Source organism: Metarhizium album (genome assembly GCF_000804445.1).
Source record: "Metarhizium album ARSEF 1941 chromosome Unknown scaffold_5, whole genome shotgun sequence".
Lineage (NCBI taxonomy): Eukaryota > Fungi > Ascomycota > Sordariomycetes > Hypocreales > Clavicipitaceae > Metarhizium > Metarhizium album.
In genome coordinates, this window is record NW_024467579.1 from 2,965 (window position 1) to 27,471 (window position 24,507).

The 24,507-nt window shown below is 47.0% G+C and overlaps 4 protein-coding genes across 4 annotated transcripts; 1 reads left to right on the forward strand and 3 right to left on the reverse strand.

Annotated features, from left to right (window-relative positions):
• Positions 1-9,458: 9,458 nt before the first annotated feature.
• MAM_02707 (acetamidase) lies at positions 9,459-11,135 on the forward strand (the record flags this gene model as incomplete). Its single annotated transcript, XM_040821506.1, has 1 exon — positions 9,459-11,135. One exon carries the CDS (start codon positions 9,459-9,461, stop codon positions 11,133-11,135), a length of 1,677 nt encoding a protein of 558 aa, XP_040680075.1.
• A 3,271-nt stretch (positions 11,136-14,406) lies between these two features.
• On the reverse strand, positions 14,407-15,856 carry MAM_02708 (uncharacterized protein; the record flags this gene model as incomplete). The annotated part of the gene is made up of 2 exons (XM_040821507.1): positions 14,407-14,856; positions 14,942-15,856. 2 exons carry the CDS (start codon positions 15,854-15,856, stop codon positions 14,407-14,409), a joined length of 1,365 nt encoding a protein of 454 aa, XP_040680076.1.
• A 1,090-nt stretch (positions 15,857-16,946) lies between these two features.
• On the reverse strand, positions 16,947-20,427 carry MAM_02709 (uncharacterized protein; the record flags this gene model as incomplete). Its single annotated transcript, XM_040821508.1, has 3 exons — positions 16,947-17,021; positions 17,130-17,288; positions 17,347-20,427. The coding sequence occupies 3 exons, from the start codon at positions 20,425-20,427 to the stop codon at positions 16,947-16,949; spliced, it is 3,315 nt and encodes a 1,104-aa protein (XP_040680077.1).
• Positions 20,428-22,077: 1,650 nt separating this feature from the next.
• On the reverse strand, positions 22,078-23,925 carry MAM_02710 (uncharacterized protein; the record flags this gene model as incomplete). Its single annotated transcript, XM_040821509.1, has 1 exon — positions 22,078-23,925. The coding sequence occupies one exon, from the start codon at positions 23,923-23,925 to the stop codon at positions 22,078-22,080; it is 1,848 nt and encodes a 615-aa protein (XP_040680078.1).
• Between the last annotated feature and the right edge of the window lie 582 nt (positions 23,926-24,507).

Genomic DNA, 24,507 nt, shown 5'->3' on the forward strand with positions numbered 1-24,507 from the left:
TAGTCTTCTAAGCTAAGATATTTAATACTAAACTATACAATAAGGCTCTCTACTTAAAGCAGTACTTTAACTACTATAGCATTAAGTATATAGCTAAATACTATAAGGCAATACTAAGGTGCAGTTAGTATGCTACTAAGCGCTATATAGATAGAGAATAATTATGCTTTATAATTACTAGTAGCATTAAAGAAAAGTGCATTCTATATAATAGAGCGCACTTAGCTTAAAACTAAGCCTACTTTATTCTAAAGAAGCACTAAAATAAAGCTAAAGAGAGATACTTAGAATGCTTAATAAGGTTTGCAGACTACTAATACCTAGACTACTACTACTAGTAGATTATAATTAACTTTAACTTATTAGGCAGAGAATAGCCTACCTAGAAGAGAGGCTGTCTACTAGGGAGTAGGAATAGAACTAAGAATGTAATACCTCTAGCCTAACAACTAGCTAGCATTCTACTGTATATAAGCTGCCTTCTATTACTAAGAGATGCTATAATGCTAAGAATTAATATTATCCCTCTCTTCTAGAATGCTTAAGATACTATACTAAAATATTAATAAAAAGAATAACTTTATTTATATAGCGCTTTACTACTAGCTTAATATTAACTTAATAGCAATATAAAAATAAAAATAAATAAAATAGAGCTAGCCTCCTAGCCTAGAGCTTAGTAGCTATAAGCTAGCATACTACTAGGGCAGAAATATAGTATATATCTATACTTAGTATAAGCCTAGCTTATAGTTAGTTAAGAATAGTAGTAAAGACTAAGCTAATATAAGAATTAAGAGAATAAAAGTTATATTGCTATACTTAGAGCTCTATAAAAGCAAGAGGTAGAGCATACCTCTATATAATATAGAGACTAGAGAGGCCTAAGATAGGTGTATATTAGTTAGAGACTTTAACCTTAAGTACTTACTTTAGAATAAGCTAGAGAGAACTAGCTAAAGCTATAAAGAACTACTAGTAATAGCAGCTTAATAGTAGCTTAGCTTAGTAATACTAAAAGAAGAACTTATAAAGCAAAAATATAGAGATAGAGATAGCACTATTAACTTAGCCTAAGCCTTATAAAGCCTTAAAGTTATATACTAAGAAGCTATAGACCTAGCTAGATCTAACTATATTCTACAGCTAATTTAAGTTAATACTAAGGTAGATAATAAGCCTCTAGCGCTTATAAAGTACTTATAAAAGAAGCTTAATAAGAAATTAGCTAAGGCAGAGGCTAAAGTATAGTTTTAAGGCAAGGCAGTAATATAGCTGCTTAGCACCTAAGCTAAGGTTAATAAATATATAGACTAGATAGTATAATAACTTTAGGAGATAGTAAATAAAGCTATACTAAAGAGAGTGCTAAAGCCTTCTTGCTAGAAATAGTAGTAGAGCTAGTGCGTAATAAAGGCAGTATTAAATGTAAGAAGAGTAAAATAAGTATAGCATTATAGATAAACAACAGCTAACTAGAAATACTGCCTAGAGGCTAACTTAGTATAGAGCTAAGTTACTGCTAAGAAATACAGAAGCACTTAGTATAAAGCTCTCTACTATACTAATATAAAAAACAATAAGATATAGCAGCTAGAAAGATAAGTCTATTTATACAGCTATATACTACTTAAACTTATATAGCTTCTAGCCTTACTTTATAATAAAGAACTTAATACAGCTAACCTAGCTGTACGCTTAGAGGAGAAGGCAGACATTCTTGCTGCAAGATTCTTCCTAGAGCTAACTACTAATATTAGCAATATATTAAACCTAGCCTTTTGCTAGCTTAATAGTATGCTTATACTAGTAGACTAATAGTTTATAGATGCTAATATATATAAAGCCTTTATAAAGATAGTAAGCTAGAAAGCCTCTAGAGATAATAAAATACTAGCTAGCCTTTTAAAAGCTTATAAAGCCCCCCTTATAAATATTCTTACCTACTTACTAACTAAAGTAGCTAAATATACTTATTTTCTAGCTTAGTTCTAGACTGCTAAAGTAATTATTCTCTATAAGCCTAGGAAAACGCCTGCAGACTTAAGGCAGGCTAGGAGGTAGCGCTCTATATTGCTGCTTAATATTATAGGCAAGGTATTAAAGGCTGCAATAGCAGCCTAAATTATAGCTATTACTAAGGCAGAGAGCATACTACTAGATATATAGATAGGTAATAGAGCTAATAAGTTAATAGAGGTTATACTAAGAGTAGTTACTAAAGCAGTAAAGATAGCTTAAAGCTAGCATAGTATTACCTTACTACTATAGCTAGATATTAATAAAGTATTTAATATAGTTAGCTACCTAAAGCTACTTGCTATACTACTTAAGGTAGAAGTACTAGAATAGCTTATAGCCTGCATTTAAGCTATTATTAACTTAAGGATAAGCTAGCTCTACTTTAATAGATAAATATTAAGAGTATACTAAATTCTAGCTAGAGTGCTATAGAGCTTGCCTTTATTGCCTATCCTCTTCCTTCTATATACTATACTACTATACGCTTAGCTTTAAGCAGCTAGCATAACTATAATAGTAGGCTTTACTAATAATATAAACATTCTAGCATTTAGAAGAAATATAGAGCAGACCTAGAGGCAGCTACCTAGCTTTAAGCAGCTAGCATAACTATAGCAGTAGGCTTTACTAATAATATAAATATTTTAGTATTTAGAAGAAATATAGAGTAGACCTAGAGGCAGCTTAAGAGCGCTTAGAATATATATATAGCCTAGGCAAGGGAAGTAGAGGTTAAATTTAACTTAGCAAAAAGCAAGCTGCTATACTTTAGCTAGGCTAGAGAGCTACGCTAGACTTAAATATAGCTAGGCGCTAATAAGATTGCACTAAAGAAGAGCTATAGGTTTCTAGGCGTCTAGATTAATAGAAAGCTAAAGTAGAACTATTATAAAGCTTAAATAGAGAAGAAATTAGCTATATAGCAGCTTGCTCTTACTATACTCTTAGCTTTAGCTTAAAGTAGTATATACTCTAGCAGAAGAGCTCTTTATATAGCAGTAGTCTAGAGCATTATTGCCTATAGCATAGGTATATTCTATATACCTACTTAAGTCTAAGGCAAACCTAGAGGAGTTGCTAAATAACTTACAGTAGAGTAATTATAGTGCCTTTAAGCTGTTACTAAGGTATATAAAGCTACGCTAATTCTACACCTAGAGGCAGAGACAGTAGTCTCTTTACTAGACCTCTATTTTAACTACTTAAAGTATAGGTTTAAAGATTAATTAAAGGAGATAAATATAGTAAGTTAAATTTAGACTACTTATAGTATAGTAGTAAGAGTCCTAAAGAAAAAGAAGGAGCTCTAGCAGAAACTAAATAAGAAAGACTAGCAGTAGATATAGGCCTAAAGCCTAGCTAGAGCTGCTAAGGCTATAATACAGCAAGAATAGCAATAGCAATAAAATAACTAGCACTAAAATACTAAGCTAGCCTACTAATAGTACAGCTAGAAGGCAATAGAGAATATACCTCTATTAGGTATACTAAAATAGACAACCTAGCTATATAAAAGCCTATATAAGTATAAAACTACTATACTAATCTAGCTATAAATAGGCAAGATAGAGCTAAATAAGTTCCTCTACTATAGGCGCATGCTAAGCATAGAGTTGCCTCTATATAGGTATAGAACTAAGGAGGAAGATATATACTATATTATTTTATTATGCCTACTTTATATAGATATAAAGCTACTAAATTAGCTACAGAATAATAAAGAGGTTAGATAGGCTCTAGCCTGCTCTAAGCTAGCTGTAAAACTAACTTAGTAGTTTATTAATATAGACTAAATAACTTATTACTAACTAGCAGTAAAACTAGCTAAAGAGTAGAAAGTACAACTACTTAACTAAACGCTTAGAGTAGAATTATAGTAATACTAGTAGAATACTAGCTTATAGGCATAATAATAGAGAAGTTAAAAGTTATTAAGTTTATTATTATAAAAAAAATAAAAAATAAGAAATACTAAGCTTATAGCATTACAGCTAGTAATACTACTAGAGGCAGCTTAATCTTAGGCTGCTCTCTACCTGCCTACCTACTTTTCCCCCCCCTAAAAATTTTCCCCTTTATTTTAAGAAGAGTTGCAACCTCTTTAGCGCCTCTTTACGCTAAGTCTAGCTGTAAGGCCCTCCTGCTCTATTATAATAGTATAGGCACTTATAGTTTAGAGCGCAACCTTTATAACTAATAAATAGCTCTTATATTATTTTAGAATTTAAATAGCCTCTGCCTTAAACTTAGCTGTAGCAGCTACTAATATAGCAATCTCTTCTAGCTGCTCTAAAATCTCCTTATAATAGTCTGCGCTATTATTAGAACCTCTAGCTAGTACTAAGCTAGCTTAGGCTTAACTCTTCCCCTTTTAATTATTAGCCTTCTCTAAGGCTTTAAGATCCTTAAAAAATTAAGAAGTAAACTAAGATAGCTAGTTAGCAATATTAAGCTAAAGATAGAGCAGACTACTTACTATAATGTAAGATAGTATTATCTTAGCAACTGCCTCTAGCTTCTTCTAGAGGCAGGGGAAAATAAAATAAGTCTTAAATATTATATTGCACTATAGCTAGATTAAAGCTAGAGAAGGTTTAATATTAAGATAACTTATAGAAACACAATAATTATTATAGATATAATAGTTAAAGTATAATATTATTTTTAACTTAACAATTTCCTAGCATAAATAAGCTTAGAGCTTATTTAGCTTTAAGCTAGTAGCAGTAGCAGTAGCTAAGATTTAAGCAATATATAAAATATATATAACTTTATAGGCAGAACTAAGCTATATATAAAGTTAGAGCTAAAATAAAGGCAGAAATAGAGATATATATAGACTTACTAGCAACTTTCTAGGACTAGGACTTAGTTATTATTTTGCCTTTAAAAGCACTAAAAGTCTTTACTATAGTTAGCCTCTAGGCAGAGAATAAGCTAGCGCTAACTTAGACTTACTACAACCTTCTCTATATTATTAAATTAAGAAGTAGATATAATAATAGCTACTAATAATAATTAGTATTCTTCTAGAGTTAGGCTTAATGTAGAGTAGATATAAAGTATATATATATAGATAGTAAGTTCTAACTATATTTAAAAGCAATAGCAGCAGCAGTAGAGGCAATAAGAATAGTTCTAGCAAGAAGTTAGCTAGAATTTACGTAGAGACTAGCTTAGGCTTAGCTAGACAGTAGGTAAAGCTAGTATATTAGCAAGATTTAGTATATATTAAGAGCAAGAAGTTAAAAGAGGAAGAAAAAAGGGAAGAAAGTTAGAGAGAGTTTAGCTAGCTTTATATCTAATAGAAGCCTAGATTTAGCGTAGCAGCTGCACTAGCTATAGCTAGCTATAAAGCTAAGAGGTAATTTATATATAAGATAAATATAAAGTAAATCTAAATATATAAGCTATTGCAGCTAAATACTAGATATTTACGCTAGCAGCTATATAATAGTATAGAACTAGGCTAGCCTACCTCTAAGAGAGTAATAAACGTTATACTGCACTAAGATAGTCTGTATCTCTAGAGAGCAGGGATAATTAAGAACTAACAGACAGAATAGAGAATTAAGTAGGTGCAGAATAGCTCTAGCGTAAAGCTAGAGTTAAGCTATAGCTAGCTGTAAAGCTAAGAGGTAATTTATATATAAGACAGAAGTAAGGTAAATTTAACTATACAAGCTATTGCAACTAAACACTAGATATTTACGCTAGTCAAGCTATTGCAACTAAATACTAGATATTTATACTAATAGTTATATAACAGCCTAGAGCTAGACTAGCCTACCTCTAAGACAGCAATAGATAATATACTATATAGAGATAAATTATATTTCTAGAGAGAGAGGATAATTAAAGGCTAGAGAATATAGCAAAAGAATAAATAGAAGCAGTATAGCTCTAGCATAGAGCTAGAGGCAGACTTAGTTTTTTAGGGGTTATTAGCCTCTCTAGAATACAGCTAGTAAAGCTGGCAATATTTATGCACACGCAGAAGACAGGCAGATCCTAGCTGGCATAGAGCTAGAGCTGCTCTAGGGAGCGAAAACAAAAGCAGGTAGAGTTTTTCTTCCCTAATATAAGAAGAAGATGTACTAGTTATATAGCTTTATAGCTATCTAGGGTATTTAATATATAGCTATTAAAAAGCAGATATACTTATATTATCTTAGAGTATTTATCCTTAAATATTAAGAGCTAATTTATACTATTATAACTAGGTAAGTAATCTTAGAGGTCTTAATATATATACTAAAATAAATATAGTAATATATACTCTCTAGAGCGCCTAGATATAACTTAGTGTATAAGCACTTAAGTATAGATATTATAGTCTTTACGCTTAATTCTCTTTATATATATATTTCTAGCATTTAAGTAGAGCTTCTTAAGTGCAGCTTTACTAAGATAGCTAGCTTATAAATGCTATAATTTAGAGGTATCTTCTCTTAGCTTTAGAGAGTTCTTACTAAGCCTCTAGCGCTAAGAGCTTTATATATATATATTCTAAGTATAACTACTTATAGTAATAATAGTAGGAAGGCTTAAAATTATAGTATTTCCTTAAGAGTTCTTTATATAGTTATTAAGAGGCTTATATTTAAGGAAAGTTAAGCTAAACTTTCTAATAAGCTATACTAGCACTATACTTCTTTCTAATAGTTTATAGTATAGTATATAATTATAACTATAAAGCTAAGCTCTCTTTTTATATAGAAGATCTACTAAGATAATATTAATATAGAAGTTCTTAATAAGAGCTATATTGCTAAGAGTAAAGTCTACTATTTTAGCGCTATTATTACTATATAGAATCTTCCTAAGTATATATATGCCTCTTTTAATAATTAAATAGCTTATTGCTTCTACCTTTATATATTCTCTTATTATCTCTCTAAATAAGCTTAGCTTAAGCAGATTAATATTATTAATAAAATATATAGCACTATAGTTATCTAATAGCGTGCTTAAGGAGAGTAAATATTTAGCTTATCTAAGCGCTATATAGATTCTAAAGTATTGCCTATAAAATTAAGTAATTTAGGGATTTATAATAGCGCTATTAAATTCCTTATTAAAAAAGTATAGTTTCTTATTAAAGCTCTAGTTATTCTATAAGCTTAGTTCTATGCTTTCTGCTAATAGCTTTAAGCATAAGTCCTTTTATTTATTGCTATTATAGTAGTTCTTTATCTATATAATTTCTTCTTTAGTTAGGTATATATAAAGTTTAAGACTCTAGTCTTCTGTAAGTATATAGTATAGTCTTCTATATTTCTAAGCGCTCTAGAGATAAAGAAGAGATAAATTCTTAGGTATATAAAAGCACCTCTTCTTCTTTATATTATTCTAAGTATTATTCTAATTATTACTACTATTGCCTTAAGTATTATTATTAGTATTATTTTTATTATCTTTATAATTTAAGTATTTACCTAAGGTAGTATAAATACTCTTAGCTTTTAACTTGCTATACTTATTCTAAGTAAGGTAGCTATTAAATATATTGCTAAAGTCCCTAAGTATATAAGTCTTTAGTATTTTAATACTCTTATTATTTCTTATTATATTAATTAAAGTTTTAGCCTAGCTAGAATTATAGCAAAATCTAGCTGCTTTAAGGAAATTATAAATAGTAATAATACTCTAGATCTTAGCAATTTTTTCTATAGTAGTATACTTGCTCTATTAAAGATACTAATTCTTAGAATTCTAATTTATATATTAAGCATCTTTAAGAACTACTTTATAAGCTCTATAAGCTTCTATATAAATACTTAAATTATTTAAAGCAAGCTATGCCTTTAGCGCCTTAACTAGCTGCTTAAGAGTAAATTTAGAATTTATTCTCTTTAGCTTAACTATAGTTACTTAATATATACTTAGTTTAATTAAAATAGCAAACTAAGTATATATATAAGTTATACTCTTCTCTTTATATAGCTAGTTAGTATACTAATACTTATAGTTCTTTTATATTTAGTTATATACCTTAGTAACTATATAAGTTAAATTAAAGTAATAATATACTTTATAAAGAACCTTAGCCTTTACTATTATTAAGCGCTTAAGCTTAGGGAAAAGAAACTATTAGACTTTTGCTCTAGTTAATTAAAGTCTATATAGTTTTAAATCTTCTATATCTTATAATAATTATATATTATATTATACTAATTCTTTTAATTTATAGAGAAATAAAGAAGCTTTACTAGCGCTAAAATAGCGCTTATTAGTATAGTTAGCTTAGTAGATTAGCTTATAGTTAGCTTAAAATAAAAATAATAAGCATATAATATATATAAAGAATGCTTAATATACTAATAGAAGTTGCAGAAGTTAATTAATACCTTCTAGGCTTATAATTATTATATAATAGTAGTAGCACTAAGCTAGATATTACTTAGATAATAGTTAAAAGCCTTAAATTAATCTACAAAAGAGAGAATTATATGCGCTCTTTAAATAAGTGCGCCTAGCTCTACGCTTTAGGTGCGCATTAACTTAATCCCGTGCGCATGCGTGTCTATTAGCCCTAGGTAGGTATGCTAGAGCGCGTTAGGCATGCCGTTGCCGTGCGACAGGGGGTGTGTCGCATAGCATATAAGGTAGTCTACTATACACAAAAGTGTGGCGTGGGCCACGCCCAACTTTTAGTGTGACAGTTATGAGCCCGGGAGGGTTACACCCTGTAACTTCCCACTATAGCGCAACTACCTTGCTACGACGTTCGAATCCCACTAGTAGGAGCACTCTAAAAAAGGCCACTTCTATATCTTAGAAGTACATTTACTCTATAAGGGCGGCCTCTCTCTAAACAGAGAGGAGGTAAAGCGAGTAGAGTCGTAAGATGCCTAGCAGATAGAGCCAGCAGATAGATCCAGCAGAAAGTGGCAGCAGATAGTGGCAGCAGATAGTGGCAGCACATCGTGGCAGCAGTATGCCTTGCCCAGGATCTATGCTCTAGAAATAGCTCTAGCATTTAGGTCAGCTAGAGCTAGGGGGTGTGTCGCATAGCATATAAGGTGGTCTACTACACACAAAAGTGTGGCGTGGGCCACGCCCAACTTTTGGTGTGACAGAATTGATGCAGAGTGGCGGACACGCCGCAGCCACAGCGTCTATTTATCCAGCTGTCGTGCGGGGAAGCACGAAGGCCGTTCCTTCCGTATTTGATCCCAACGCCCGCCTGTCTCCCCTCTATTATGTGTCTAAGTAGGAACGTGATCAGTAGATAATTTTACTTCCATCACTCTTGCTTTCTCAATTCCTTCCCTGCCTACTCTTTGCAATACTCCAAACAAACTCTTCCACGCACTTTTGGGTTTTACGACGGGCTCTTTGCGGGACGTCTCTGTTGCGCTTTTATACGTCGTTGGGCTACCATTGCGGTCGTGAGCAACATCACAAAGAGAAAAATATAAAAATATCAAAAAATGACACCAACACATATACCTGTTGTACAACCCGTGCCTCTTCCCGCAGGGACAGCTACTTATGAGGCGGCCAGGCTGGCGGTGCTGCAAAGGTTCGCGGCCGCCGTACCAAAAGAACTTCTTCTGCCTGACAGGGTCATCCAGAATCCGCCCAAGACTGTCGTCGGCGTCCCGCGCCAGTGCGGCCTCTTGTCTGAGGCGGAGCTCGACATCACAGAGAATTATGATGCGACGGCGCTCGCGGAGGCCATTGCTTCCAAGAAGTTGACGTCGACCGCCGTAGTCACGGCGTTTGCCAAGCGTGCCATGATTGCACACCAGCTCACGTGCTGTCTTACCGAGTGGTTCATGGACGAAGCCATTGCACGTGCTCAGGAACTTGACGACCATTTAGCTGCCACAGGGCAGACTGTAGGTCCCTTGCATGGCGTTCCCATTACTATCAAGTCTCACATTCCTATTGCAGGGCATTGGAGAGATTTGGGATACTTGGATACGCTGACGAAGGACACCAAAGACAGTCAAATGGTGGCTATTCTGCGCTCTGCCGGCGCCGTATTCTACTGCAAGACGAACCAGCCACAGAGCTTAATGCATCTTGAGAGCACATCATTCTACGGCAGAACCCTCAACCCGCACAACATCAAGCTATCGGCAGGGGGCTCGACTGGCGGCGAGGCAGCCTTGATAGCGCTTCGCGGGTCGGTTTTGGGCGTCGGCACAGATATTGGAGGTAGCGTGAGGGGCCCTTGTGCATTTTGTGGCATCTACGGCTTCAAGCCCACAAGCTACTCGCTTCCGATGAAGGATTTCCTGGCGGGTGGTGTGTCTGCTGAATTAAATGTGTTGTGTTCCACAGGCCCTATGGCCCTGACGTTGAGAGACATGGATCTCTTCATGGCCGTCGTGATAGGGTCGAAACCATGGATTGAAGACCCCCGAGTCATACCTATTCCGTGGACGGGAATGAGAACCAGCGTCGGACAGCAGGTTGCAGAAAAGTGCCGAATTGGTCTCATGATGCACGACGGGGTCATCATACCCCAACCGCCCGTCACTAGAGCTTTGAATTGGGCTAAATCACGTCTTGAGAAGGCTGGCTTTCAGGTCAAGCTATTCAAGCCCTACAAAGTCGCCCGAATAATGGAAAACATTCGCAAAGCATACTGGCCAGCTGGTACAAAGTACACAGACGCCCATCACGCTCTCACGGGGGAGCCCAAGCATCCTCTCACGGAATGGATCCAGCGAGAAGCTGCTCCCGAGGAGCTGCTGGTCACAGCCGTCCTTGAACAAAGGCTTCTCCGCGACGACATGCGTTCCGAATTCTCATTGGACTGGGAGAATCAAGGCGTTGATGTAATCCTATGTCCGGCATTTGTAGGGCCCGCGAGCAGCCACGACACGGCGTGGTATTGGGACTACACGGCAATGTGGAATTATCTCGATTGTCCCGGAGTAGTGATACCCACCCCGATCAAGGCATTGAAGAAGGGCGAGGAAGAATATGATGTCAAGGACGCACTGGGCGTGGAGTGCGCACGAGTTAGGAAGTTGTGGGACGAGGGCGACTTCGAAGACGCACCCGTTAATTTGCAGCTTGTTGGGAGACGATATCACGATAATGAGCTGTTCCAGGCTTTGGCAGCTGCGAAGGATGCGCTGCAGCTGCGGTAGGTGAACCAGGTCTGATTTGGTTTCCTGCAAGCGCCTCAGGACTGTTCTTCTGCGATACGAAGGCCAGCGGCAGACGAATATGACAGTATGCCCGGCAGCATGCGTGCTGTTGCAAGTGAAGCGCAAGCGAGTGGAATCTTGAGTCGAACCAGTCTTCTGGCCGACCAGAGCTTCAAATCGTGAGTGCCAACAGACGAGACGCATCCATCGTAATGTGTTTCTGTCATGCGTCACGCAGCACCTTGCATCAATTCCTCTCCCACGCCCGTATCTCTGCCGGCTTCTCCTCTGTCCATGCCAAGTCTCTCGTGTTTTGATTCCGCCACCATGACGGACGTCTTTTTCCCTGCCTGGACAATCCAACAGAAGTGTTGATTAAAATCGTCAGCTCGGCGCCAGGCCTCGCGACTCTTGACCACTTTGCTCTCGCGCCACCTTGGCCAACATGGCATGTCTCCTCTCGAATCAGCCACGGCCAACGACAACTCGTCCTGGAACTCGGTGCTTCGTCCGCCTCGCGGCTCAGGGTCTCGCACCTGCACGCCAGAGAACCCAATGGCCTCGACGTGCGAAGAAGCTGTAGAGAAACACACGACCTGTCGGTTTAGAGAAGTCTGCCCTGGACCGTGACAGTCGACATTCGTGGCCGTCTGAGCCCTCCGCCGTCACTCTTCGGTGGGGAGTTTGCGGACTGGCCGCGAGAGGTGCTTCTTCTCCATCGCCGTGCTGCGATTCCCTCCAAGGCTTGCATCGAATGTTTCCGGCACGGTCGCAGACTTGATATTGCCTAGCCCAGTAGACGAAGGCAAAAACGCAAAGCCGGGAATCTCGACAGTGGAAAGTGCATGCAGTGCGAAAAACATGTGTCGCAGTGTCGAGGAATGTTCCAGCCCGTACGGTTGCTGCATCTTTGAAGACACCGATCAATAACTAGAAGCCCGTGACGGCAAGGGCGTTTTGGAAAGACCAAGCGACTTTTAGCACCAAAGTGTGTTTGCTACATGGTGAGTTGGGCCAGCTGGTGCTCCGAGCCCTCCGAGGGGACGAGCCCTTTCACGATGGTTCGTTCGTCTCGAATGGCCAGGTACAGCTTCGAGGTTACGAAGAGCATGGAAATGAATAAATAAAATTCAAGTCAATTTACGTAGCTAGTAAGCTAGTACCATCTCCTTGAATTGTCATGGATTTCTCCTCGTCTTCTTCCAGACATATAAACGTCAGCATGTACATTTTGTAGCAAGAGCATCCCTTGGCCTCTCTGCGTCGCGGCGAGACAAAATATACAACTTAGTTCTATAGCCGTCTAGAAACAGAAGGGGGCTCCGCATTTCAAGCCCGCTTGTTTGACTGCCCTCTTCCACGGGTTTGGGGGGGCTGGAGCCCCAGGCTGAGGGGGGTTTCGGAGCCTCGCAGAGCCACCAGGCATTGCAGCCCCAGCATCATGCTCAGGGACTACAGCAGGAAGCGGTGAACCGTCGGGCGGCGGCGCACGACGGCCGAGGGCAGCGGGTTCTAGGGCATCTGCCATCTTGTAAGAATTTTCCTTCCTTGCGGGCATCATCCACGGCAGGGGGGGGTTGAGACATGTTGCTATACCTGGAGGGCCGCCGAGCTCGCCGGCTGCGTCGGCCGGAGTCGCAGTCGGGAGTGACTGGACTGCGGCGGCAGTCGCGAGAAGCGTCACAAGAGCCTCGACAAAGGTGCGCTGGAGTCTCATTGTCTCGTTTGTGCAGTGTAGGTTTTGCACGACCAAAGAGGCGGGAGGGGGTTTGTGTCGCGGTATGTATTGTTATCTGGAGAGACGCGGTGCCTGGCCAAGTTGAGGAGGGACTCGGGACTCGCCACGAGGTTTCCCACGCGGGTATTTATGTTGCTCTCGTTTGCGTCGTGGGACTTGCGGGAGCGCTTGGAGGGCCAGACCGGGCAGGCGACGAGGCCGACCAAGGCCAGCGGCCGCCAGAGTCAGAATCAGAATCATACGATGTCGGGCACCGGCAAGCAAGCATCGAGCCTGCTCGTCCTGTCTTGGCTCGGCATCTCGAGCACTCGTGGCGACGCCGATGCCGATGAAGATGCCGGCCAAGAGCAACGCGTGGTCTGGTCCACCCACCGCCGGGTTGAGCTCGAGCCCTTGACGTGGACCATGTCCAAGGCATGGTGTCCTGGTGCGCGTTGACATGTGGGCAAAGCGACGCGAAGAGGTTGTGGTCTTGGTGGTGATTTGTGACTCACGGCCACGGATTGCTGCGCGCGGCAAGCCTGCGTTGGCGGAGCAGACCAGGACAGGCATCGATGATGAGGTCGAATCCAGACATCAGGGACTCAAATGCCTCGAGCCAGCCGCCTAGGCCCTCGTGTGGCCGACAAGGGCGTCACGGTGCCTGAAGCCTGCAACCTTTTGTGCATTGCAAGTCACGCCTTGACCGACGTTGCCGTTGTGGCCTGGGGAGCCTTGACGGCCTTGGTCGACGGCGTACTGTGCTGTGCTGCATGCACGGATTAAAGACTTGCAAAGACCTTTTGACGGCTTGGACTTGGACCTGATAAACTGGGACTCGACTTGGAAGTGCGGGGACGACGCATGGCACCCGTTTGGTGAATGAAGCTGCGGTGGGCTGACGAGAAAGTAGAAACTTTGTTTTTGGTCATGGTTATATGTAGAGCATGTACGGAGTAGAGGGAGAGGTCTTTGTATTACGTAACGCTGTTAACTACCTAGCCAAGGCGTGCCGGGGAGTACTCGTCCTCCTGCTCTCTCCTATTGGCCAATTGGCCAGGCTACCCACTTTCAGGGTCTGAATCGTGCCTTTTTATAGACTTTATATCCTTTTTCACATGTGGAGTTGCATCTTCACGGCGTCCAGTTGACACACAAGCTGCTCAGTGCTGCCATGGACGGGAAAATCACGGACACAGCCGCTGGCCAAAGAGGAGTGCTTCCTTGATATCCAAGGAGGACGAGCGCTTTCTTACCCAGGAACCGGCAGCAGCCAAGTAGTAGCCAAGCTTGACGCATCCCGTACAACGCAGCGTCCCTGGCCCGACGGACCTCGAATTGCTCGAGACGCCTCACCGGTCGAGAAGCACTCGGATCAACATCCCTGCTCCAAAATACACCTCGATATGCTCCCGATGCTGGATATTTATTTATACACAAATGCACCCCCTCCACATGACCATTCCAAATGAGCCAATGCTAAGCCATGCCAGTCCCCGGGGCCCAAGCATCACGGCCATCCTTTGCCAACACGTCATCCAAAAGGCCACTCGACTATCGGGCAGCCGCATCGGCAGGCCTTCCCACAACAAGCCCCGACCCGCAGTCCGACTCGGTCCCCTGCGGCGTCTGCTTCTCAACCGTGCCGGTGCCGGTGCCGGTGCCGGTGCCACAGCTCTGCTCCCACTCGATCCTCTCCCGCACCATGTCCCGCTTGCACCACCACACCGAGATGCTTACCCACACGGCGCACCAGATAAACGGCACGGCCCAGCATATCCCGTACGCTGCCGTGGCAGGGACATCATGGACGACCGCCACCACCGTCAGGGCGGCGGCCAGCACGAGCGCAGGGACGCACCAAAACATGCTCTGCACGTACAGCATCCTCCGGAACCGCCGGGACGCCTTGAACCGCGCAGCCAGCGCCTCGCGGTACGGCCGTCCGGCCTTGACATTGACGGCAATGACGTCCTCCATGAAGTAGTAGGCCGCGGGGAGGACCTACGCCAGTCAGCACACGGCCCTTGAAAGGACAAAGAGGAAGAAGAGGAGGACAAGGACAGGGACAGGAAAGAAAAAGACGTACCTTGCCCCCCTTGGCCGTGGAACTGATCCTAAACGGCGCCCCCCACCCCATTCCGTGCCAAAGCATCAACAGCGCCGTAACCCCCCCCAAGCAATACAGTATAGCCGGCGCAGGCATGCACAGCACCCTCAGCCACACGACGTGCGGGGCGCTCCCGACGACGAAGAGCGCCGTGACGGCCGTCATGGTCACGACCGACGTCCACGTCAGCATGTCGAAGCACCAGCGCGACTCCGTGCCCAGGGGCCTGTAGAACCTCTCCTCCTTCATGAGCCGCAAGGTCCGCACGGCGAACTCGAGGTACGTGGGCCCGCCCCAGATGGTCGTGACGACGGCAAAGATGATCCAGCCCTCGACGTGGCCCGCGTAGTGTAGGGCGTAGTACAGCGCGATGGGGACGACGGACGCGTCGACGAAGACGAGGAACCCGAAGAGGAAGAGGCGCCAGCGGCGGCGGCCGTGGTGCCAGGTGAATGGAAGCTGGGGCAGCAGGAGCGGGTTGGCGTCGTAGTATTCCTGGAGAGTCCGTCCGCGGCGCGCGTACTCGGTGCGCGTGGCAGCTCGGGAGTCGTAGTACGCCGGAGCCGGCGGGCGGAGCGCGTAGGAGAGGCTGCGGCGGGGGGGGTCGTGCGTGGGCGGAGATGAGGGCATCTTCCGGCCGGAGACGCTCCGCCGAGGGGATTGCAACGACGGGTCCGGGACTGGTGGTGAGACGGTGGTGGTGTTGGGGTTGTGGATGTGGGAGCCGGACGAGCCGGTGGCACAGCCTGTGGTCGTGTCGTGGGGAGCCGCGTCGTTTGCCGGCGGCTCGCTTGCTTCTGGGGAGGCATGGTCGTGGCCGGATGATGATGCTACTGTTTGCAGAGGCCGAGCGTGCCAATCGAGGCTCCGACTTCCTCGTCTGACTTCGGGCATGGCGGGACGGCGGTGGCGATGCGAGGCTGCGAAAGGGGGAGGAGAAGGGGACTCGGCCCTGTCGTGGTCATGGCTTTTCGGAATTCCCCTGTGCGCAGCTGAGAAGACGGAAAATCCAAGGGAGACGAGAAAACTGGCCACCGAAATATTATGCAACGAGTGGTTTGTGATGTTGCCTGGTGGTGGCGGTGGTGGTGGCGGTTGTGGTGGTGGTGGTTTGTGATGTTGCCTGGTGGTGGACGGTCGTGGTGGGCAACAGGGATGAATAAGCGACAGAGCCTCTTCGGAAGGCCGATGCGATGGCGGATGACGTCTGGTGGGTCAGACTCGGACCGACAGACGTCACGCACTCCGCAATTCGCGCTCCGCACGCGGCTCAACCCCTGCCCCGGCGCCACCTTGGCCTTGGTCCTTGGCACCTTCAGACGTTACACGTTACACGCGTCAAATCGACGACGGTTGGACCGTCAACTCGGCTCCCTTCACCACCAAGCTGCTGAATAAGCTCTCGCTTGCCACAGCCACTCGACGGCATGACAAGCCCCGACAGGAATCACACATCTCGTCGAGCCGTGGACCGAGTACCGAATAACAACCGGGGTATCGTCATTCCTCAGCAACCTACAACTAGTAGTAAATATAACCAGTGCAACACAAGAATCCACGCTTGATCCATCGTCATATTGCAACAATCCTAGCACTCAACTAGCGTGACAAGAATAAGGTGGGGAAAAAAAGGACCACTTGTTCTTGTCTCCTCCAACTGTGCTCCCATCATCGCTAAGTACCTAGGTTCGTGGTCGACGTCACCTTCAGGTGTATATATTCATTTCAAGGTAAACAAACAGGGGCGAAAAGAAAAAAATGGGGGGGTATTAAAACACCAAATATTCTCCCAACGTCAAGTACTTCTTCCTCTGTCCAATCAGCCACCCAACGCTGGTTCGTGAATTGAATTCCTTCTCTTATTTACCTTGACTGGTGTGCATGCGTTATCGAGTTGAGCAGTCTGCACCGCATTGATCGATTAGTAAGCCTTCCTCAGTCCAAGTTGCCCTCCCAGCATCATCATCACCGCCATCGTCATCACTTACTGCAAATTGCGGTCCCTCATTTCTCTGTCGAGAGCATCAATCTGCTTCGCAATTAAGCGCGCTTTAGTGAGCTGCACCCAAAACACCCGCAAAAGTTAGCTTCAGTCACCCCTCTCAACAATGCCGAACCGAGGGAAACCGTGCAAGCTACGGCCACTTCAACAAAGGGGCCCGCGCACCGAAGCCAATGCCGCTGAAGAGTGGTCATCATCATCGCCGTTGTCGTTGCTGTCATCCTCACCTTCAGCCGCGTCATAGTTTGCAACAGCTCCGTCGCTGCCACTTCCTGCGCCGGCGAACCTGCTGCTTGACAGACCCTTGGAATTGCTGACGTTTGCCTGTCCACCCATTAGCATCCCATGCCAGTCCATACCATGCATCTGTGTATACTCATACCCTGGCCTCCATAAGCTCGGCATCCCTTACTTTGAGCTGCGCCTCCAGCTCCTCAATCTTCTTGCCGCTTTCCGCCGCATTTCTGGCTGCCTCTTCGAGCTTAGCCTCTAGCTCCTTGGCCTTGTTGTTGGCATCTTCCACCAGACTAGTCATGCTGTCGTTGAGATCCTTGTAGTCGGCTTGAGCAGTCTTGTGCTTGGCGTCCGCCTCCGACCTGTGAGCCTCCAGCTCCTTTTGAGCGAGTGCGACGTCATTCTTCATGTTCGCCAGCGTCTGCTGAGCATCCGCAAGCTTGGCCTTGTGTGACTCCAGTTCATTGTCCTTGTCCTTGAGCGCCGCCTCGGCCGCGGTATTGGCGTCCTCGTGCGCCTTTTTCAAGGTAGCGAGCTCCTTGCGAAGGGCATCCGCTTCTGAAGTGTCGGGCTTGACGCTCTTGGCAGCATCCAACTCGGCCAGGGCCGTCATGCGCTCCATCTTCTCCTGAGCAAACTGCTGGCCCATCTCTTCAACTTCGGCCTGGGCCTTGGCAAGGGCCTCCTGCGCAGTCTTGAGGGCACTCTCCAGCGCCTCATTGGCCGCCTGCTGTTCGGCGAGCTTCTCTTCCAAGCCGGAAGAGCTGTTTCGGTACTCGGCAATGGTGTCCTCAATGGATTTGGCGTGGGTGGCAGTCAGCTCTTCCAGGTCCTTTCGTGCTTGAATACCATCAGCCTGAATCTTATCCATGGCCTCGGCTTTCATGGAGACAATCTTCTCAATTTCGCCAATGTGCTTCTCCTGGAGCTCGTTCTTGGCAGTCTCAACACCAAGTTCGCCATCGGCCCGAGCCTGCTCAACCTGTTCCTTGGCGGCCTGCAGCTCAGCACGAATGGCTGCCAGTTCGCTAGTGTGTGCGTCGTTGCCTGCGCTCTTGGCCGCCGAGAGGGCCTCGTCGTGGGCGGCCTTTAACTTTTGGCGCTCGTCGGCGTGTTCCTGCTTCAAAGCATCAATTGTACCGGCATGCGTCGATGCGAGGGCCGCAATTTCCCTCGCCAAAGAGGCCTCGCTCTCCGCCTTCAAGATGTCCAGCTCTTTAGCATGTTGAACCTTGAGGGCATCGAGCTGACCAATGTGAGCCTCCTTGTCCGCAGAAGCACCAGTCTTAGCGCTCTCCAGCTCCTCAGCATGACTTGCGCGGATAGCATCCAGGTTCTTTTGGTGCTCCTCCTCTTTGGAAGCCAGCGCTTGGACCGCGGCGGCGTGCTCGGCCTTCGAGGCAGCAAGGGCATCACTGTGAATCTTGGCAGCCTCCTCAGAAGAAGCCTTGACCTCATTGTGCTGGCCTTCAAGTTCCTCAAACTTGCGCTTAAAGAAGGCGTCGCCACGGAGACTCTCAATTTCGTTTTCGTAATCCTGAGAAACGCTCCTCATGCGCTCATCATGCATTGTCTTAAGCTTGGCGATCTCCCCATCCTTGTCAGCCAGAGCAGACTGGGTCTCAGCAACCTTGGCCAGCAAAGAAGACATTTCTTCCTTGGCCGACGAGAGTTCCTCGTCCTTCTCAGCCAGGCTATTCCGAAGCTCCGTCAGCTCACGGGTGGCACTCTCTGCAGACTTGCGAGAGATATCGCTGAGAGCCTTGAGCTCCGCAACCTCGCCCTCAAGAGCGGCAACCTTGCTCATGTGGGCCTGCTGGTCTGGTTGGGACTTTTCGCTGTTGTCAGATTCTAGGGCAGCTTGCGAGGCGGCAAGCTCATCAATCTTGCGTTGCAGTTCGGCAACGATCGACTCGTGGCTAGTCTTGAGATCTGCAATAGCCGTTTCGTGAGCGGACGCATCAGTCTGGCTTTTATCGACTTCTTTTTTGTGGCTGGCCTCCAGCGTCTCGATAGCAGTCTTGTGCTGATCAGTCAGGGAGTTCCGAAGCTCAGACAGCTCCTTGGCATGATCGTCCGAAGCCCGTTGCAGCGCAGCTTCGATGGCCTTGACCTTTTCTTCACTCTCCAACTGAGCTGTTTCGAGAGACTTTCGCAGGGCCTCAATTTCGGACTCGGTGGCAGCTTTGGACTCCTCGGCGTTAATTAGGTTGGCCCTGTGCTGCTCAAGCTCAGACTCGGCAGCCTCCAGCTTTCGACTGGCTTCAGAGAGCTGGCTCTGCAGACTAGCCAGTGCAGATTCGTGGTCAGACTTCAAGCTCGCGGGAGCCTCGTCAGCCTCGACACCCTGCGGGGATTCGGTCTGGAGAGCGGGAGCCGTCTTGGTCAGCTGCTCGCGGAGATCAGAGATTGTGGTTTCTGAGCTTTGAATCTGAGATTTGAGGGACTCAATCTCGGATTCTCCCTGGAGAAGCTTGGTCTTGAGCTCTTCAATCTCCCTGGCACCAGTGGAGGCATCGGATTTGGCAGTACCAGGTCGGCTGGCTGTGGCAGAGACACGACCGGTAGCACCAGAAATGGACATGCGTTTCGAGGTGGTGCTGCTCGTTGCGGGAGCCCGAGTTGCCGTTGTTGCTGATCTGCTTGAGGACGTGGTTCCTGCAGTTGACGACCTCGAGCCAAGTGCAGAAGGCCTCGTCCCAGCCGTAGTAGCGGCAGTCGTTGCAGGCTTACGAGCCGTGGCAGCGGTAGCCGTCGTTGGCGTGGTTGGCTTCTTCTCGGCGGGAGCGACCTTTCTGCCGGGACTAGACACGAGGGTGCTCGTCCTCCTAACAGCAGTGGCAGTCAAGGCGGATTTTGGCTCATCCTCGCTCGCGCTCACACTGGGTCGGCTACGGTGCGTAGAGGTGGTAGAGGTAGCGGTCGTTGGACGTCGCGAAGTGGAGGTGGTGCTCGCGGGAGGGCGTGTAGGCGGCTTGCTCAATCCGCCCGTGGCGCGAGCTGCAGCAGTCGAGCCGGTAGCAGTTCGAGATGAAGAAGTGGTTCCGGTCGCAGCAGTTCGTCGAGCCGTGGCCGTAGCTGTAGCTGTGGCTGCACCGGCGCGCTTCGCCGCGGGCGAGGTGGACGCCGTGCTGGCCTTGGATGAGCTCTCGGGCGAGATAGGGGTTGACTCCTTGGCGGGCGCCACGTCGGAGCTCTGGGCAACGTCGAGATTTTCCTTGTCGGCCATTGTCGATACTCAATTAGAGCGAGTTTGATGTGCGGAGATGGAAGGACTGTAGAGAAGACAATGGCTACGTCAGCATCATACCTCATCAATGTGCTCAGCTGCACGATTGCTACACAAAAAAATAGGTTGAAGGCAGACAGAAATCATCGAGTGGGCATATTGTGGTCATGGTCAGCGGGGGGGCTGGCTGCCACGCGTGTGGAAACGCGTGGTTTTTGGCTCCGGTTTGCTCTCCAATACAAGTTCCAAGTGTTGATAAGGCTCACCTCGTTGGTCGTCAAGATGGATGCCACACGACGCAACACTGGGCAACGGCTCAGCTCAATGTCTCACAAACGGCTGCCCACGTCGTGGGAGCTGCTCTCCTGAGGGCGAAGATGCAGAACGGGGCCGCTCGACTGGGTAGTTACACGACACGGCAAAAGATGAATAACAAGGCAAGACTACTCCGTAGCAAGCAAGGGTCTCTGCGATTGCAAATGCAACAAAAACAAAAAGGAAATAGATAAAACAAGCACCCAAGCTGATGACGACAGGGCAGTGCAGGTAGGAATAGGTGAGGAAGAAGGCGGTGGTGCAAAGGGGGAAGAAGATAGCAGAGGAAATTGCATGTGGTCCAGGGGGGTGGACTGGTCCGCAGTGGAGTCTGGATAGCGATGGATGGCCCTGCACCAGACAGCAATCGGCCGTCACCGCCTTCCCCGCCTTCCCCGGGGTTTCGCGCCCAAGCAGACAGCAAATTGGACCAAACCCGCGTGCCCGTGCCACAGCTACTGCCAAGTACCTTAAGTACCTAGGTAGGTACTTACTGTACGTAGGTACTGAAGTGGGGAGGGACAGTACCTCGGTACTTAGGGCACGGAGTGATTTCAACTCTCCAAGGTATCGTGTCCACGACTCAACCCACTTCACCCATCTGCATCGAGTCGTCCATCACCACCTGCACCTGTGCCAACCTGCATGCAGACGCCGCCGCCGGCAGCACGCCATGATGAATCCCGCAGCAAAGAATCGCCGCCACGACGCAGGCACTCCCCATTGATGTCAACTTCAACGCTCGTGCTCCCCGCCCGTCTCCTCGCGCTTGTCGCCCCCAGTCATTCTGCAGCGGGGACTTGGAAATCCGTCCTCCGTCCGTCCCTGGGCAAAACGACGCGCCCGCAACGTGGTAATTTCCCACGGTCGTGTCGTCGCCCGCTTTGAACTTGGTCTCCTGATCCCCAACTCTTCTGTTCTACTGCCGCTGACTTGACTACTCCCGACTGCCGCCGAAGTGGAGAGGCCAGTCCGCAGGGGCATCACGGCAGGAACATCAAATGAGGCGCTGGTCCCTCCATCCGTCATTGTTCAAGGCTACCGAGTACTTCGTACGCAGAAGCTAGTGCTCCGTTCTAATTGACTTGTCAAGTAGGTAAACCAGGTAGCTACTCCATCTACCGAGGACCAGTCTCCGTCTGTTGTGCCCGCCGTGGGCTGCCGCATCATCCGGTTTCACAAAGCACAGCAACACATTTCCAGCATCTGGCCCGCAATCCGCAAGCCTCGAATCTGATTGCTGCCGCTCCAATTCATAACTCGTGTGACAAACGCCAACCCGGGCTGTCCTCGAAAACGGACAAAAACCCCAACCAACTTGTGCACAGTCCCGTGTTATGAATGATAACACCATTTTGGCGGCAAGACACCCGCCGCCTCATACTTCGCCTTGATCCATTCCCTCAACTCGATGACTCTGTTCGTGACCTCTCCTAGTGATCTGCCTGGTACCTGCCTGGTCAGCAACACCAGGTTCGGAGACCTCGTCTTGCGAATCACCCCGAGCAGCACCTCATCTTCCCACAGTCGCCAACCGTGCCTGTCGTAGTATTCGTCCCGTGGCTTGGGCGTGTCCTCTGGCATGCGCTTGGTGGAGGCCACAAACAGCATCATTTGCTCGTCCTTCTTCTGCCTGATTATCCGGTCCCTTTCTTCCTGCGCCTCCCGCAAGCTTCTTGACCGCTCTGCCAACTGGACTTGCAGTGGTGGACTTTCCGCAAGACGCTTCAGCTCATTCATGCCTGCTAGTATGCGAGGTTTCAACACCTGCATACAATTCGCGAATTCCATCCGCGTCCGCCGTCGCGCCGTTGCAGCCGCACTCTCCTTCTCCTTTTCTGGAGGCAAATGTGCCATTGCCACGCCGTACAGCTGATCGATGAACCCGACGACCCGAAGCGCGAATTGCAAAGTGCATGCCATGAAGAGTCCACCTTTGCAGCCGATGACCTCTGGTTTCGTCCTCAGCCTTGAGTATCCTCCTAGCAATAGCGCCTCCTTGAGTGCCAGCACGAGCGCTGGTATTAACATGCCGTGTATACGCTTCAATAGGTCTCTTTGTTGGCCTTGTGCATGCACATTTCGTTTCGATTTCGAATTGCCTCGTCGGAGGTTACTTTTCGAGGCGTCGCTCTTGACTTGCCCCGTCAAAGTCCGTACCAATTTGAGGTGCTTCTGTATTTTTCGGGAGTGCTCTCGTAGATATCGTGCCTGCAAGTTGAGTGATGGTGCTTTGGGAATGTCCTTGAGACTCCGCCACAGGGCAATAATCTCGTGAAATAGCTTTTTGCAGTCGTTGGCTCCAATGACCTCGGATGCGGCCCTGGACTCTTCCTCAATGCGAAGCAGTCCATCTGCCCACTCGCCTCGTTGGTCCATCCAGCCTCGTCCGCCCATTGCAGTTATCATTGTAGTCAATCCATCACAATCGAGGTTAAAGGTCGACACGCTCGTGTCTGGTGGTTCCGGCTCGATGTACGCCATGTCGGTGGAAATGGCGTCCATGTGGGCAACGTGTTCCAGTTTCTCCATGCGTGAAGCGTTGCCAGAAGCCACGGCAGAACTTGTTGCTTCCGGAGCACCATGGTCACTGTTGTCATCCTCCTCTTCACTCTCTTCTGCTTCGTCGCCATTGCCCCCCACACCGGCGTCTTCTTGCCTTCCCACTTGCTCGTGTGATTCGTGTGCCACGCCGCCATCATCAGATGGTTCTACGGGTCCATAACGAGACGAAGAATTACCCTGCTCGCTGGTCTCTGGCACGGCGTGCCTCTCGCTTTGCTGGCTTTCCTGGAGTAACTGCTCCTCGGCTGCAGCATAGTACTCTCGCCACGTGACGAATCGTCTCTTTGCCTTGGCCCTCAACGCTGCTTTTTCGTTGATTTCATCGTAAAAAGTTTGATCCCGCGGCACGTCGTCCTCGTTCTCGTCCTCCAAGGCCGTCCTAGAGCCCGTCCGCGTGCTCGGCCGCCCAAGCGCAGGTCTCTTGGCAACCGGCGCGTCCGGTTTTGCATCTCTCCTGTTTCTCTTTCCTGTGCCTCTTGTAGGCGTAGTAATTGAAGCGGCGTTCCCAGCTACGCGTGGGCTCGTTGTCTGCGACGCATTTGCCCGGCCGAGAGAGCGGGGGGGATGGTTTGAATCACGGCCAGCGAGGGCGGCTGCACCCCGTCTCGTGGTGGGCATCTTGACAGCGCGAGTCGCAGCCGTCTCAGTCTAAAGGTGACGAGTTCACGGTGCACCATCAGCGAAAACTTGGTCAACGGTCCATCGTACTCGGCATGTCCGAAAAATTCATCATGTTCCAGAAGGAAAGCCGACGGTCACTAACACAGGCCCAGGCGCTCGGTGGTTCTTGTGCGACGGCAAATGAAAATAGAAATGCGACAACCGCGTCCGACATCCCAACCTGGAGAGAGAGCTGCAGCTTCTGCCCCACATCATCGTGATTCGATTTACCCCACCAAGTGCCGAGTTCAAGCTGAAGCCATCAGCATGGAATGCGCAGGATGGACTCCGTACTCCGTACTGTATGGTTTCTTCTGAACTGCATCCGTGTAGCTATATCACGATAGTACACGTTGTCTTCCGCATTGCAATCCCGCTTCGCTACTGACCTGTGCGCTCCGTCACCCGACGGTCGAATGCTGACTAATTCGAACCAATTTGCAGCCCACTTCCCGCCAATGAGCCTCGACTTACATCAGGACAACATCTGCCGAGCCGCAACGCCATGGCACGGTCGTCTCAATATATCCATTGACCACA